General features: G+C 44.8%; 1 protein-coding gene across 1 annotated transcript in view; it reads right to left on the minus strand.

Moving 5' to 3' along the window:
• LOC126185028 (alkaline phosphatase-like) overlaps positions 1-18,082 on the minus strand; it is a 206,518-nt gene that overhangs the window by 68,254 nt on the left and 120,182 nt on the right. The window contains exon 2 of the mRNA XM_049927761.1: positions 8,835-9,037. Within this exon, the coding sequence (XP_049783718.1) occupies positions 8,835-9,037 (203 nt within the window). The remainder of the gene's footprint in view (positions 1-8,834; positions 9,038-18,082) is intronic.

Here is an 18,082-nt window from a genome sequence, read left to right on the forward strand (position 1 = left end):
CGGAGCAAGTATGGTGGGTCTGACACACCGGTGTCAATGTGTTCTTTTTTCCATTTCCAGGAGTGTATATGTGCATACCGCTACCCAATGACTCGTCACCTCAGTGTATTTGTTGCTTTACCTTCACACTCCAATAAACACGTGCGTATTCTTGAAAATCGGTAAAATTACCTTAAAGCCCGTATTTAGATGTGTCTTCTTAAAAAATTGGTAAAATCATCCCAAAATAGTAAGGAGCGTCATATGTTGCAGAAAATAGCATTGGACGCGATACTCTTCCAGAAAAATGCGAAAACTGAGCCCTGAAATGGCAAATCTCAGGGGTGCCACACTCTGTTGGGAATACACTAAGGACTAAAACAAACAAAAATAAAATAAATAAATAAATAAAAACGGCGCACCACAACAGAGTTATGCAAATTGATCACAAATTGGTATTCATACACGTATCGGCGGAAAATGCAAAATTGTAAGCTTTGCCGGCTGATGAATGAATGTGTGATGCTGCAAGCACAGTTTCACCACGCAGCTGGCAAGAATAGTAAACAGGGGACTTGTACATACTAGGGCATAAAATCTTCGCGAATTTCACTCCGGACACCCAGCTGGACAGTAACTGTCTTGCAGACAGGGGCGTGAACAATATACGCAGATGAAATTATCTGAGAGCGCACGAGTAGTTTGGCTCAAAGAAGCCAGCTGCAGTAATCGGCGAATCATCCGACATTTGAATAGGAGCGATGCCACTATTTGATGACGTAGGCAGGAATGGATGAACTATGGCTGAACATAATGTCAAAAAGGAACCTGTCGATGTAGAGAGACAACAAAACAGGAGGACCAAGCAATCATCATAGAGGCACTCAGAGCCACGATCCATCATTATTATCAGTCCGATGTGCAAATGGTGCTTCAGTGACCACAAGGACCATTAATCGGCGGCTGAGCTCGCAGCGACCCTTGCACCAACTACCATTGACCTCTGTGCACCAACAAGACCGTTTGCAGTGGTGTTGGGGCACATTCGGCCTGGGATCTCATTGACTGGAGTAGAATTGTCTTCATTGTTCATTCCCATTTCGAAATCAACCCCGATTACCAGGAAAGATGTGTCTGTAGACACAGTGGGATACCAGTGCGACTGTTGCTCGCCATACAGCCCTACAGTGAGGACTGATAGTCTTGGGTGCCACTTCATTTCACAGCAGGACCCCTTTGGTTGTCATTCACGGTCCACGGCACACTTACAACACAACTGTACATCGACGATATTCTACACCCCGTTTTGTTGCCCTTCATGGCAAGCCATTCCAGACTTACATTTCAGCAAGGTAATGCCCATCCACAGATAGCAAGCGTTTCTACTGGTTGTCTTCGTGCTTGCCAAACCCTGCCTTGGCCAGCAAGGTCACAGGATATCTCCACAACTGAGAAAGTGTTCTGCAACCAGTTCTGGATTTTGACGATCTAGCGCGTCAATTGGACAGCATTTGGCACGATATCCTTCAGGAGGACTTCCAACAACTCTGTCAATCAGTGCCAAGTCTAATAACTGCTTGCATAAGGGCCAGAGGTGAACCAACACGTTACTGACTTGCTAAATTTCTGAAGCTGCTTCTCTTGAATAAATCAACCAGTTTTTCTGAAATTCCAGTCGTTTGTTTGTCTGTACATGTAAAGGTGTGAGCTTAGCCGCCGATTAATAGTCCTTGTGGTCACTGAAGCACCATTTGCACGTCGGACTGATGATGTGATGCCGAAAGGTCCAGTTGACGAGTTCGATCTCCACTGTCTTCTTGGCTTTCTTGTATTGTTGTCTGTGATGATGTCAATGTAATATTTGTTCCTCCAGATCTGTGTTGTGCAACACTGTCAAGGAACGATAGCTGTTTGTGTCTTTTTGTTTTTGAATTTTTTGTGGCAGCAGAGCCCGTTCCTAATTTGCTTTTCTTCTTGAACCTCTGGTAACCGTCCCTTAAAAATTTCCACTTCTTCTTACAGTCATCACCTGTAAATGGACATTATATTAGCTGTATGTTTTAGTTTGTTTCAGATTCTTGGCCACAGGCGAAAGTTACCTGTCTTTATCATTTGCCTATCGTATATCACCATCTTACATATCGAGAGTTGTTAAAAATGTTTTGAAGACATTAAGAATAAGGCTGCTGCCCATGCTGATGCCACCTTCTACTGAATCAGATTTCAGACGCACTGAAGAAGAATTTTGGCTTAAATGCAATATACCTAATTGTGTAGGCGCTATAGATGGAAAACATAATCGCATAAGGGCACCAGAGAAAAGTGGATCTCTGTTTTTTGATTACAAAGATTTTTTTTCAATCGTTCTGCTAGCTATTGTGGACGCAAATTGCAAATTCTTTAACGTTGATGTCGGCGCTTACGGAAAAGAGTCTGATAACGGTATACACTCCTGGAAATGGAAAAAAGAACACATTGACACCGGTGTGTCAGACCCACCATACTTGCTCCGGACACTGCGAGAGGGCTGTACAAGCAATGATCACACGCACGGCACAGCGGACACACCAGGAACCGCGGTGTTGGCCGTCGAATGGCGCTAGCTGCGCAGCATTTGTGCACCGCCGCCGTCAGTGTCAGCCAGTTTGCCGTGGCATACGGAGCTCCATCGCAGTCTTTAACACTCGTAGCATGCCGCGACAGCGTGGACGTGAACCGTATGTGCAGTTGACGGACTTTGAGCGAGGGCGTATAGTGGGCATGCGGGAGGCCGGGTGGACCTACCGCCGAATTGCTCAACACGTGGGGCGTGAGGTCTCCACAGTACATCGATGTTGTCGCCAGTGGTCGGCGGAAGGTGCACGTGCCCGTCGACCTGGGACCGGACCGCAGCGACGCACGGATGCACGCCAAGACCGTAGGATCCTATGCAGTACCGTAGGGGACCGCACCGCCACTTCCCAGCAAATTAGGGACACTGTTGCTCCTGGGGTATCGGCGAGGACCATTCGCAACCGTCTCCATGAAGCTGGGCTACGGTCCCGCACACCGTTAGGCCGTCTTCCGCTCACGCCCCAACATCGTGCAGCCTGCCCCCAGTGGTGTCGCGACAGGCGTGAATGGAGGGACGAACGGAGACGTGTCGTCTTCAGCGATGAGAGTCGCTTCTGCCTTGGTGCCAATGATGGTCGTATGCGTGTTTGGCGCCGTGCAGGTGAGCGCCACAATCAGGACTGCATACGACCGAGGCACACAGGGCCAACACCCGGCATCATGGTGTGGGGAGCGATCTCCTACACTGGCCGTACACCACTGGTGATCGTCGAGGGGACACTGAATAGTGCACGGTACATGCAAACCGTCATCGAACCCATCGTTCTACCATTCCTAGACCGGCAAGGGAACTTGCTGTTCCAACAGGACAATGCACGTCCGCATGTATCCCGTGCCACCCAACGTGCTCTAGAAGGTGTAAGTCAACTACCCTGGCCAGCAAGATCTCCGGATCTGTCCCCCATTGAGCATGTTTGGGACTGCATGAAGCGTCGTCTCACGCGGTCTGCACGTCCAGCACGAACGCTGGTCCAACTGAGGCGCCAGGTGGAAATGGCATGGCAAGCCGTTCCACAGGACTACATCCAGCATCTCTACGATCGTCTCCATGGGAGAATAGCAGCCTGCATTGCTGCGAAAGGTGGATATACACTGTACTAGTGCCGACATTGTACATGCTCTGTTGCCTGTGTCTATGTGCCTGTGGTTCTGTCAGTGTGATCATGTGATGTATCTGACCCCAGGAATGTGTCAATAAAGTTTCCCCTTCCTGGGACAATGAATTCACGGTGTTCTTATTTCAATTTCCAGGAGTGTATTTCAGAAATCGGCTATGGGCAAGAAAAGAGCCGCAAAGGAGTTTAATACGCCTCCACCAAAATGTTTGCCAGGCACAAATGTGGGTATATTCGGCCAGTAAAAGCAGTCTCCGGTCGCTATGCGGTTCGGCGGCAGCGGCACTATTGGTCCCTGACCGGACGTACGGTCTGCCGCCGAAGCAGGCAGACGGCGCTGCCGCCGCGTTCAGCACGCCTCACATTGCAAACAATGGCAACCAGTGGTGCCGCCTGCAGCCGGTCGGGGCAGCCTGCGGTCTGCGGTCGTGTTCGGAATCTCACCTCATCTACTGATTTCCGTCCCACTCCAATAATTCCTTCCTGGTGTGTCGTTTTTATTTATTTTTTGTCTAGTGTATATGTGAATATCACCTGATTTTACCGTTGCTGCTGTTCCTTCGCCAAAGAACAGACTACAAATGTCCTCTCTCAAGATTTGAGACACCCTAAGGTGACCAATGACGGAAAAAGGACAATAGGAGCATACTGTACCAGTGGGACAGGGAAGACGCCATGTTTTACCGTCTTTATGATGACATAACTGACACCTGGGTAAACGTGAGTGGAAGTGCGCTACTCGGCCGCCATCTTGGCTATAAATTATTGTAATTAAAACGATATTTATAGTCCATTAATTGTAATTATAATTACAGTACAGCCCTTTAATTACGCCCTAAAGAAATAAGAGCCCAAGTGAGCTGTTTGTTAACATTTGCATCATTAAATTAGGTTGTGGCATCTGGCCGGTTTGTTTATACAAGAAGAACAATAGGGTAGAATACCTATAACTCCACTACTCGCGTATCTATATGACGCTGTGCCGTCAGAATCTGTCTTGTGTAAACTATACAGGGTGAGTCACCTAACGTTACCGCTGGATATATTTCGTAAACCACATCAAATACTGACGAACCGATTCCACAGACCAAACGTGAGGAGAGGGGCTAGTGTGATTGTTTAATACAAACCATACAAAAATGCACGGAAGTATGTTTTTAACACAAACCTACGTTTTTTAAATGGAACCACGTTAGTTTTGTTAGCACATCTGAACATATAAACAAATACGTAATCAGTGCCGTTTGTTGCATTGTAAAATGTTAATTACATCCGGAGATATTGTAACCTAAAGTTGACGCTTGAGTACCACTCCTCCGTTGTTCGATCGGGTGTATCGGAGAGCACCGAATTACGTAGAGATCCAAAGGGAACGGTGATGGACCTTAGGTACAGAAGAGACTGGAACAGCACATTACGTCCACATGCTAACACCTTTTTATTGGTCTTTTTCACTGACGCACGTGTACATACATTACCATGAGGGGTGAGGTACACGTACACACGTGGTTTCCGTTTTCAATTACGGAGTGGAATAGAGTGCGTCCCGACATGTCAGGCCAATAGATGTTCAATGTGGTGGCCATCATTTGCTGCACACAATTGCAATCTCTGGCGTAATGAATGTCGTACACGCCGCAGTACATCTGGTGTAATGTCGCTGCAGGCTGCCACAATACGCCAGAGATTGAAATTGTGTGCAGCAAATGATGGCCACCACATTGAACATCTATTGGCCTGACATGTCGCGGCACACTCTATTGCACTCCGTAATTGAAAACGGAAACCACGTGTGTACGTGTACCTCACCCCTCAGGGTAATGTACATGTGCGTCAGTGAAAAAGACCAATAAAATGGTGTTAGCATGTGTGTGCTGTTCCAGTCTCTTCTGTACCTAAGGTCCATCACCGTTCCGTTTGGATCCCTACGTAATTCGGTGCTCTCCGATACACCCGATCGAACAGCGGAGGAGTGGTACTCAAGCGTCAAATTTAGGTTACAATATCTCCGGATGTAATTAACATTTTACAATGCAACAAACGGCACTGATTACGTATTTGTTTATATGTTCAGATGTGCTAACAAAACTAATGTGGTTCCATTTAAAAAACGTAGGTTTGTGTTAAAAAACATACTTCCGTGCATTTTTGTATGGTTTGTATTAACCAATTACACTAGCCCCTCTCCTCACGTTCGGTCTGTGGAATCGATTCGTCAGTATTTGATGTGGTTTCCGAAATATATCCAGCGGTAATGTTACGTGACTCACCCTGTATGCTATAAATATTCATGGCAGAATATCTATTTCAGTACCTGTACTTTTACCTCGAAAGGACTACATTAGTATCACTGGCATTCATGTTCTAAACAACAATGGGAGAATGTCATATGGACAGACACTATTGTTATTCTCTACAAATTCACCCTTCGATGTCACATATTTTTCCCCAACCATATAAGACTTGGTGGAGGTCTTGGTTGTAATTGTCTGCTTTTTGGCTGTTCAGGAAACATTCAGCTTCGAAAATCAGCTCGTCATCATTCTGAAAGTGGCTGCTACAGAATGGTTTCTTCATCCAAGGAAAGAGGAAGAAGTCACTCAGTGCCATTTCAGGATAGCAAGAGGGGATAAGGGAAAATTTGATACAACAAAGAAGCAGCATGTGTGACTGTGCCCAGTGCATAGTAAACTGGGGGCTGTCAGCTTCCCACCAAATGCTGGTTGGGTCTTCGCTCTTTTTAGCGGTCTTTGAGCATCGTGTCCTCCACTTCTGTTGCAATTCCCAGTTTTTCACAGAGAGATTGTAGGTCGCCTTGTTCTTAGTTATTCAGGCTTGTTTGATCAACCTGGAAGAGTCTGCGCCACTTAACACTGAGTCACACGATAGTGTGCGGTACACTCCCATCACATCATCAGAGATTGTTGCACTTTTGTTCCTCTCGACATACATAAAGCGAACTACTGCACGAAATGTACTTGCTGCGCCATTTTGTATTGGCTCTCAAGCAGCGTGCTGTGGTACTGTGGGCGAAGGGATTTCAATGTGTACCACAGCTGCAGACATGTACCTGCAAACAACGGTTACGCTTCTATTCTGGGAGACCATCTTCACCCAGTGCTGGAAGATACACTCCTTGCTGAACGACCTGAATACGAAGACAATAATGCTCCCACTCATATTTCCAAAATTTTGTTCGAAACTCGTTTAATGAAGATGAAATGAAATGAGAGTATGGCATTGTTGGTCGAGAGGCCCCATTTGGGGAACTTCGCCTGCCAAGTGCAAGTCTTATTTCAGTCGACGCCACATTGGGCGATTTGCGCGCCCGTGATGAGGATGAAATGGTGATGAGGACAACCCAACACCCTGGTCGCCGAGCAGCGAAAATCTCCAACCCGGCCGGGAATCGAACCCAGGCCCGCTTGCATGGGATGCGAGCACGTTACCACCCAGCAAACCAGGCGGACGTTTAATGAAGGTGATAAGGAATTATAACACCTCGTTTGATATCCTCAGTTCAATGATCGGACAATAACTGAACTTTTGTACGGTATTCCGGAGGGGTAACTGAGGTGTAACTTTCCTGTAAAAGGACACTTTCTTTTGCTGGACGAAACTAAAACATATCACTCTGGCTGTTGAGAACGACTTGCTTTTGTCCATCCAGCGTCGGATGCAAGCAAAAGAAGGCCAACAGGTTACTAATAAACATTGTGTCTTTCTATTACTTTGAGTAACTCCTGCATAATATACTACGACGAACTGAGATGACACCCAAAATACACTCCTGGAAATTGAAATAAGAACACCGTGAATTCATTGTCCCAGGAAGGGGAAACTTTATTGACACATTCCTGGGGTCAGATACATCACATGATCACACTGACAGAACCACAGGCACATAGACACAGGCAACAGAGCATGCACAATGTCGGCACTAGTACAGTGTATATCCACCTTTCGCAGCAATGCAGGCTGCTATTCTCCCATGGAGACGATCGTAGAGATGCTGGATGTAGTCCTGTGGAACGGCTTGCCATGCCATTTCCACCTGGCGCCTCAGTTGGACCAGCGTTCGTGCTGGACGTGCAGACCGCGTGAGACGATGCTTCATCCAGTCCCAAACATGCTCAATGGGGGACAGATCCGGAGATCTTGCTGGCCAGGGTAGTTGACTTACACCTTCTAGAGCACGTTGGGTGGCACGGGATACATGCGGACGTGCATTGTCCTGTTGGAACAGCAAGTTCCCTTGCCGGTGTAGGAATGGTAGAACGATGGGTTCGATGACGGTTTGGATGTACCATGCACTATTCAATGTCCCCTCGACGATCACCAGTGGTGTACGGCCAGTGTAGGAGATCGCTCCCCACACCATGATGCCGGGTGTTGGCCCTGTGTGCCTCGGTCGTATGCAGTCCTGATTGTGGCGCTCACCTGCACGGCGCCAAACACGCATACGACCATCATTGGCACCAAGGCAGAAGCGACTCTCATCGCTGAAGACGACACGTCTCCATTCGTCCCTCCATTCACGCCTGTCGCGACACCACTGGAGGCGGGCTGCACGATGTTGAGGCGTGAGCGGAAGACGGCCTAACGGTGTGCGGGACCGTAGCCCAGCTTCATGGAGACAGTTGCGAATGGTCCTCGCCGATACCCCAGGAGCAACAGTGTCCCTAATTTGCTGTGAAGTGGCGGTGCGGTCCCCTACGGCACTGCATAGGATCCTATTGTCTTGGTGTGCATCCGTGCGTCGCTGCGGTCCGGTCCCAGGTCGACGGGCACGTGCACCTTCCGCCGACCACTGGCGACAACATCGATGTACTGTGGAGACCTCACGCCCCACGTGTTGAGCAATTCGGCACAAATGCTGCGCAGCTAGCGCCATTCGACGGCCAACATCGCGGTTCCTGGTGTGTCCGCTGTGCCGTGCGTGTGATCATTGCTTGTACAGCCCTCTCGCAGTGTCCGGAGCAAGTATGGTGGGTCTGACACACCGGTGTCAATGTGTTCTTTTTTCCATTTCCAGGAGTGTATATTACCATCACCGCCAGAAACGAATAACACTATACTGTTCTTAAGCCGAAATTTATATCAGTAATAAAGGAAACACTGACGTACCTTTAACAGTCCCATGTGAGGGAAATTCTCAAACGAAAGCCTCGCGCCTTCGGACTGTTTATAAATTCTTGCTGCCGTCAAAGTGTTGGGACACATTCCATCGCCGACAAATAAAATCACATTTTTTGCCAAATTTGTGTTCAGTTTCACGTTTAGTGCTATGTTCAGTTCTTCCCGGGCAACTTCATTCCAGTACGTCTGATCTGAAACAAATACAACTCTATGAAAGGAATGAACACAATTTTTTTCAATTACATTTTATGTTGCCGTTTAGAAACTCACTGTTGCATATGCCTGCAACAACAATAAGTCTGGAAGAACAGACGATCCAGGAATTAAAACGAAATTAACAGCAACCGTATGAAAGGTGTTTCAGAAACACTTTTAGACGTTAGGGGGGATTCCTTAAGTAAATAGTAAATAAAATACTTGACAGTTTGAAACTTACTGTGATTACATCCCTTTTAATAGGCCATAACACTTTGTAATGGCTCGACATTTAGGAAAGAAACATTTAAGAGATCCTCATTAAATGAGTGCTCACATAGTCGGGGAAGGTTGCCTATATTGGACCGCTTTTATATGTTGTTACCCCAAGCCTTTATTATGTATTTAAATTGTACGCTTTCATGAGGTGCTATTGCATTATGTGTAAATACATATTTTAAAGGCTTATAAGTTAAAATTTAGAAGCATGTAAATGGTCCAAATTAGGAAACCAATTGCTTAATTTTGACCTTCAGTTGCTTAGCTGGACCAGACTGTAAGCAAAAGGTAAATAAGAACTATAATATCTTAAAGATGATGTATTTAAACATATTTATTAGACATACGTGGTATTTAGGTAGTAAGGCCTAACTAAACAAAACAAATCTTGGAGAATTCATTACCCGCAAGATATTAATATTGGTAAATTAGGGGAAAAGCGCTTCGTCCTCATAAAGCGCTTAAAATTTAAACAAAGAATAAAGTAGGAAACTTGTTACGTAGAAAAATATAAGAAAATTTGACACACTGAAATACAGGGTGACAGTTATTGAAATATATGAAATAAAATCGTTATAACTTCTGAACGGTTTGTGTTAGGAAGTTCAAACGGCGCGGTTGGCCGTGGGGCCTGAGAACCCGCATTTCAAGATCGAGAAGTCTGTTCACCCTCAACGGCCCTCAACGGGTGACTGTATGGTGTGCAATGTCCAGCACTGAATAATCGGTGCGATATTCCTTGCTGGTACGGTGACGCAGGGGAGTGTTTGATGTCCTGGAGGAGCACTTTGGGGACCGCATTCTGGCTCTGGGGTACCCAGAGGCCACTGGCATGGACCTCGATTGGCCGATTCTCCGGATCTGAACACGTGCAACTCCTTTTTGTGAGCTATATAAAAGACTAGGTGTACAGCAATAACCCCAAAACCATTGCTGAGCTGAAAACAGCCATCCAGGAGGTCATCGGCAGCACCGATGTTCCGACACTAAAGTGAATCATGCAGAATTTTGCTATTCGTCTGCGCCACATCATCCCCAATGATGGCGGGCATATCGAACATGTCATAACCTAAATCCGAATATCTGTAGTGACGTTTAAATGTTGAATAAAGCGTGTGCACGCAGCAATTTGTAACTAATTGACATTTTTTTCATGTTGTTGTTGTTGTGGTCTTCAGTCCAGAGACTGGTTTGATGCAGCTCTCTATCCTACTCTATCCTGTGCAAGCTTCTTCATCTACATCCTTCTGAATATGCTTAGTGTATTCATCTCTTGGTCTCCCTCTACGATTTTTACCTACCACGCTGCCCTCCAATACTAAATTGGTGACCCCTTGATGCCTCAGAACATGTCCTACCAACCGGTCAATTCTTCTTGCCAAGTTGTGCCACAAACTCCTCTTCTCCCCAATTCTATTCAATACCTCCTCATTAGTTATATGATCTACCCATCTAATCTTCGGCATTCTTCTGTAGCACCACATTTCGAAAGCTTATATTCTCTTCTTGTCCAAACTATTTATCGTCCACCTTTCATTTCCATACACGGCCACACTCCATACAAATACTTTCAGAAACGACTTTCTGGCACTTAAATCTATACTTGATGTTAACAAATTTCTCTTCTTCAGAAACGCTTTCCTTGCCGTTGCCTGTCTACATTTGATATCCTCTCAACTTAGACCATCATCAGTTATTTTGCTCCCCAGATAGTAAAACTCCTTTACTGCTTTAAGCGTCTCATTTCCTAATCTAATACCTTCAGCATCACCCGATTTAATTTGTCCACATTGCATTATCTTCGTTTTGCTTTTGTTGATGTTCGTTTTATATCCTCCTTTCAAGACACTGTCCATTCCGTTCAGCTGCTCTTCCAGGTCCTTTGCTGTCTCTGACAGAATTACAATGTCATCGGTGAACCTTAAAGTTTTTATTTCTTCTCCATGGATTTTAATTCGTACTCCGAATTTTTCTTTTCTTTCCTTTACTGCTTGTTCAATATACAGATTGAATAACATCGGGGAGAGGCTACAACCCTGTCTCACCCCCTTCCCAACCTCTGCTTCCCTTTCATGCCCCTCGACTCTTATAACTGTCATCTAGTTCCTGTACCAATTGTAAATAGCCTTTCGCTTCCAGTATTTTATCCCTACGACCTTCAGAATTTGAAAGAGAGTATTCCAGTCAACATTGTCAAAAGCTATCTCTTAAGTCTACATATGCTATAAACGTAGGTTTGACTTTCCTTAATCTGTTTTCTGAGATAAGTCGTAGGGTCAGTATTACCTCATGTGTTCCAGCATTTCTACGGAATCCAAACTAATTTCCCTCGAGGTTGGCTTCTACCAGTTTTTCCATTCGTCTGTAAAGAATTCGTGTTAGTATTTTGCAGCCCTGGCTTATTAAACTGATAGTTCGGTAATTTTCCCATCTGTCAACACCTGCTTTCTTTGGGATTGGAATTATTATATTCTTCTTGAAGTGTGAGGGTATTTCGTCTGTCTCATACATCTTGCTCACCAGATGGTAGAGTTTTGTCAGGACTGGCTCTCCCTAGGTCGTCAGTAGTTCTAATGGAATGTTGTCTACTCCCGGGGCCTTGTTTCGACTCAGGTCTTTCAGTGCTCTGTCAAACCCTTCACGCAGTATCATATCTCCCATTTAATCTTCAACTACATCCTCTTCCATTTACATAATATTGTCCTCAAGTACATCGCCCCTGTATACATCCTGTATATACTCCTTCCACCTTTCTGCTTTCCCTTCTTTGCTTAGAACTGGGATTCCATCTGAACTCTTGATATTCACACAAGTGGCTCTCTTTTCTCCAAAGGTCTCTTGAATTTTCGTGTAGGCAGTATCTATCTTACCTCTAGTGAGATAAGCCTCTACATCCTTACATTTGTCCTCTATCCATCCCTGCTTAGCCATTTTGCACTTCCTGTCAATCTCATTTTTGAGACTCTTGTATTCTTTTTTGCCTGCTTCATTTACTGCATTTTTATATTTTTTCCTTTCATCAATTAAATTCAATATTTCCTCTGTTACCCAAGGATTTCTACTAGCCCCTGTCTTTTTACCTACTTGGTCCTCTGCTGCCTTCACTACCTCATCCCTCAGAGCTACCTATTCTTCTTCTACTGTATTTCTTTCCCCCATTCCTGCCAATTTTTCACTTATGCTCTCCCTGAAACTCTCTACAACCTCTGGTTCTGTCAGTTTATGCAGATCCCATCTCCTTAAATTCCCATCTTTTTACAGTTTCTTCAGTTTTAATCTACGGTTCATAGCCAGTAGATTGTGGTCAGACTCCACATCTGCCCCTGGAAATGTCTTACAATTTAAAACGTGGTTCCTAAATCTCTGTCTTACCATTATATAATCTATCTGGAATCTTCGAGTATCTACAGGCTTCTTCCATGTATACAACCTTCTTTTATGATTCTTGAACAAAGTGTTGGCTATGATTAAGTTATGCTCTGTGCAAAATTCTACGAGGCGGCTTCCTCTTCCATCACTTCCCCCCAATCCATATTCATCTACTACGTTTCCTTCTCTTACTTTTCCTACTATCGAATTCCAGTCACCCATGACTATTAAATTTTCGTCTCTCCTCACTGTCTGAATAATTTATTTTATCTCATCATACATTTCATCAATCACTTCGTCATCTGCGGAGCTAGTTGGCATATAAACTTGTACTACTGTGGTGGGCGTGGGCTTCGTGTCTATATTGGCCACATTATTATACCTACTCCTGCATTACCCCTATTTGATTTTGTATTTGTAACCCTGTACTCATCTGACTAGAAGCCTTGTTTCTCCTGCCACCGAACTTTACTAATTCCCACTATATCTAACTTTAACCCACCCATTTCCCTTTTGAAATTTTCTAACCCACCTTCTCGATTAAGGGATCTGACATTCCACGCTCCGATCCGTAGAACGCCAGTTTTCTTTCTCCTGATAACGATGTCCTCCTGAGTAGTCCCTGCCCGGAGATCCGAATGGGGGACTATTTTACCTCCGGAATATTTTACCCAAGAGGACGCCATTATCATTTAACCATACAGTAAAGCTGAATGCCCTCGGGAAAAATTACGGCTGTAGTTTCCCCTTGCTTTCAGCCGTTCGCAGTACCAGCACAGAAAAGCCGTTTTGGTTAGTGTTACAAGGCAAAATAAAAAAGGTTCAAATGGCACTGATCACTATGGGACTTAACATTTGAGGTCATCAGTCCCCTAGAACTTAGAACTACTTAAACCTAACTAACCTAAGGACATCACACACATCCACGCCCGAGGCAGGATTCGAACCAGCGACCGTAGCGGTCGCGCGGTTCCAGACTGAAGCGCCTATAACCGCTCGGCCACACCGGCCGACTACAAGGCCACATCAGTCAATCATCCAGACTGTTGCCGCTGCAACTACTGAAAAGGCTGCTGCCCCTCTTCAGGAACCACACGTTTGTCTGGCCTCTCAACAGATACCCCTCCGTTGTGGTTGCAACTACGGTACGGCTATCTGTATCGCTGAGGCACGCAAGCCTCCCCACCAACGGCAAGGTCCATGGTTCATTGGGGGGGGGGGGGAGGCATTTTTTCATATATTTCTATAATTGTCATCCTGTATATTAATCATATCTATTGAATGAGATTAGAATTGCACATAGTGGTGAAGTCCAATTGCAGTCTGAACAGAAGCATTTCTTTATGTTGAGCTTCACGTTATGTATGAACCCATAATTTACAGTCCATACATTGTATCATGCCGCCTACTTCCTTCTTCTTAGATAAAATTCACAACTAGCTTCAACAGTCAACAGTGTCGTTCATTTTCTGTTCTTTCGGAAATAATTCCCTCTCATTGCAATTGTAGTGTTTTGCTTGACCATTCGAGTGGTTTAATTGTTGCTTATAAGGACCGCCAGTGATTACAGTGGCATTCTGTGTGTTTCCTCTACCTCGAGTAGCAGGCTTATTGTATGAATTCGGAAGAGGTGACATCTTGTCCGCATCTACATCTACATCTACATGATTACTCTACTATTCACAATAAATTGTCTGACAGAGGATTCAGTGAACCACCTTCAAGCTGCCTCTACCGTTCCACTCTCGAACGGGCGCGGGAAAAACGAGCACTTAAATTTTACTGTGCGATCCCTGATTTCTCTTATTTTATCGTGATGATCATTTCTCCGTATGTAGGTGGGTGCCAACAGAATGTTTTCGAAATCGGAGCAGAAAACAGGTGATTGAAATTTCATAAGATCCCGTCGCAACGAAAAACGACTTTGTCTTAATGATTGCCATTCCTTTTCATGTATCATGTCTGTGGCACTATCTCCCCTATTTCGCGATAATACAAAACGAGCTGCCCTCCTTTGTGCTTTTTCGATGTCATCCGTCAGTCCCACCTGATGTGGATCCCACACCGCACAGCAATACTCCAGAATATGGCGGACAAGCGTGGTGTAAACAGTCTGTTTATTAGACCTGTTGCACCTCCTAAGTGTTCTGCCAATGAATCGCAGTCTTTGGTTTTCTCTACCCACAACATTGTCTATGTGACAGTTCCAATTTAGGGTATTTGTCATTGTAATCCCTAAGTATTTAGTTGAATTTAGAAAATTCAAATGGCTCTGAGCACTATGGGACTTAACATCTGAGGTCATCAGTCCCCTAGACTTAGAACTGCTTAAACCTAACTAACCTAAGGACAGCACACGCATCCATCCCGAGGCAGGATTCAAACCTGTGACGGTAGCAGCAGCGCGGTTCCGGACTGAAGCGCCTAGAACCGCTCGGCCACAACGGCCGGCCTTGAATTTACAGCCTTCGGTTTTGTGTGACTTATCGCGTAATCGAAATTTAGCGGATTTCTTTTAGTACTCATGTAAATAACTTCACACTTTTCTTTATTCAGGGTCAATTGCCACTTTTCGCACCATACAGATATCTTATCTAAATCGTTTTGCAATTTGTTTTGTTCATCTGATGACTTTACAATCCACAATCTTCTTGAAATTCTTTGTAGGTGTCGGGCACTCGTCATCGCTTTAAACGTCTTCTAAAGAAAATTTCTCCATACCATTGCTTGTAGAAGTGGGATTCTCAAAGAAATTATCATCAACGTCCAAACAATGCAAGTGAAAAATGCTGATCTGAAAGAATTCATTCACAGGCCAAATTCCAGCTGAGTGGAAGGCACTCTCTGCTGTTCCAGCTGTACTGCTCAGCAGTAGGCCAGATATATGAAATTACATCATACTTTCTCCTACATTTTCACCCAACCATTTGTCCTGGGCATGAATAAAAGAGGTTTTACGATGTGCAAAGAAACGAAACATAAACGATTGCAGTCTGCGGGTAATGACAGCACCAGCTAGTGGTGTGCCCAGGTAATTGTGACATGATAATAGCCTACCATTATCACGAGCTTACTGAACAGCGTCTAGACTCCTACTGTGTGTGACCATCAAATAGCAGGAGCACAAGCGAGTCCTTACCTCAGTTCACATGATTTTTTAAGTGTCTGAACCACAGCACAAACAACTCAGACTTCATGTAGTCAGTTCTCCCTGCGGTGGAGGACGCAGCTTTGCGATCGCTGGAGTATTTTTTCTCTTGGCGATGACGTGAATCAAGAAGAAATAGCGTTTATTCTACATTTATCAGATATGTGTAAGACTTTTGTTCGCATGGCTGTACTACATGGTTTGTACCGGGTGATCAAAAAAGTCAGTATAAATTTGAAAACTGAATAAATCACGGAATAATGTAGATAGAGAGGTACAAATTGACACACATGCTTGGAAGGACATGGGGTTTTATTAGAACCAAAAAAATACAAAAGAAAAAAATGTCCGACAGATGGCGCTTCATCTGATCAGAATAGCAGTAATTAGCATAACAAAGTAAGACAAAGGAAAGATGATGTTCTTTATAGGAAATGCTCAATATGTCCACCATCATTCCTCAACAATAGCTTTAGTCGAGGAATAATGTTGTGAACAGCACTGTAAAGCATGTCCGGAGTTATGGTGAGTCATTGGCGTCGGATGTTGTCTTTCAGCATCCCTAGAGATGTCGGTCGATCACGATACACTTGCGACTTCAGGTAACCCCGAAGCCAATAATCGCACGGACTGAGGTCTGGGGACCTGGGAGGCCAAGCATGACGAAAGTGGCAGCTGAGCACACGAGCATCACCGAACGACGCGCGCAATAGATCTTTCACGCGTCTAGCAATATGGGGTGGAGCGCCATCCTGCATAAACATCGTACGTTCCAGCAGGTGTTTATCACTTTTTCTTGTTCTAATAAAACCCCATGTCATTCCAAGCATGTGTGTCAATTTTTACCTCTCTATCTACATTATTCCGTGGTTTATTAAGTTTTCAAATGTATACTGAGTTTTTGATCATCCGGTATATGCGTTGTAAAGAGGCGTTCGTCTGCTCGGATAGGTGGCGGAGAGCATGCTGTACGTGAGACAGCACTTCCTCCCTGGGGAACACCACACACTACCGTGTTATTTTGAGATTTTGCGTGGACTGTGGGGCGTGACAGTTTATCAACAGATCGAATGCGAATGCTGCGTATCTCTAGGGTCGAATGCATGTTGTGTTTCTTTAAAATATTGTGTTGTGGAGGGTTAATTGTCTTCTTACTCTTTTTTATTCCACCTGGGAGCGCTAGCTGACCAAGACTGATGTCGCCCACACAGTTTCTCTAAAGTTAAAACTACGATATTTGGAGGAGCTTGTTTCTTATTGATGAAAAGAGAAAAAGGGGGGTGCGATGGGAGTGCTTGGCGCTTATCTGCAAAGCCACTCACATGTTTCCAAATTCAAATGGTTCAAATGGCTCTGAGCACTATGGGACTTAACATCTTAGGTCATCAGTCCCCTAGAACTTAGAACTACTTAAACCGAACTAACCTAAGACATCACACACATCCATGCCCGAGGCAGGATTCGAACCTGCGACCGTAGCGGTCGCACGGTTCCAGACTGTAGCGCCTAGAGCCGCTCGGCCACGCGGGCCGGCGGATTCTTCAGTTAGACTATTTCCTAATAAAGCAGAAGCCTTTACAAAACAAGCTATCATACTTAGATTATATGTTTACAAACATCTCTTAACATTAATACTGTTTACAATTTCTGTTTACACACACCTCATCCATTGACGCGTCCCTGGTTAAGTCATCTCACCATCTGGGTGCCACCTTCCGCGAGGTCATTAGCACGTGACTTTCGATCTGTCCGTTCACCTGAAATGCTACGCCAGACATCGCCATCAACTCGCTTCCTTGTCTACACGGCCATTCAACTCAGGTGGCTTCGTGTATGTTGGCAAACATATGATAAAACACATTATGCATGATTTTTTAACATTAGTTGCCTCTTGCCAACAACATCTCCCAATTCTGCTATACACATTTAACTCTAAAAAAGCTCCCAAAACAGAAGTTTTATTGCCAAAATCTCGTTTTTTTTAATCATCTTCCATCTATTCACAAAACAAGTGCTTCTTCCGGTACCTGGTATTCATGCTATTCATAGATAAACGGTTTTCTGTACACACTACTGGCCATTAAAATTGCTGCACCACGAAGATGACGTGCTACAGATGCGAAATTTAACCGACAGGAAGAACATGTTGTGATATGCAAATGATTAGCTTTTCAGAGCATTCACACAAGGTTGGCGCCGGTGGCAATGCCTACAACGTGCTGACATGAGGAAAGTTTCCAACCGA

Source organism: Schistocerca cancellata, chromosome 4, assembly GCF_023864275.1.
Source record: "Schistocerca cancellata isolate TAMUIC-IGC-003103 chromosome 4, iqSchCanc2.1, whole genome shotgun sequence".
Taxonomy (NCBI): Eukaryota; Metazoa; Arthropoda; class Insecta; order Orthoptera; family Acrididae; genus Schistocerca; species Schistocerca cancellata.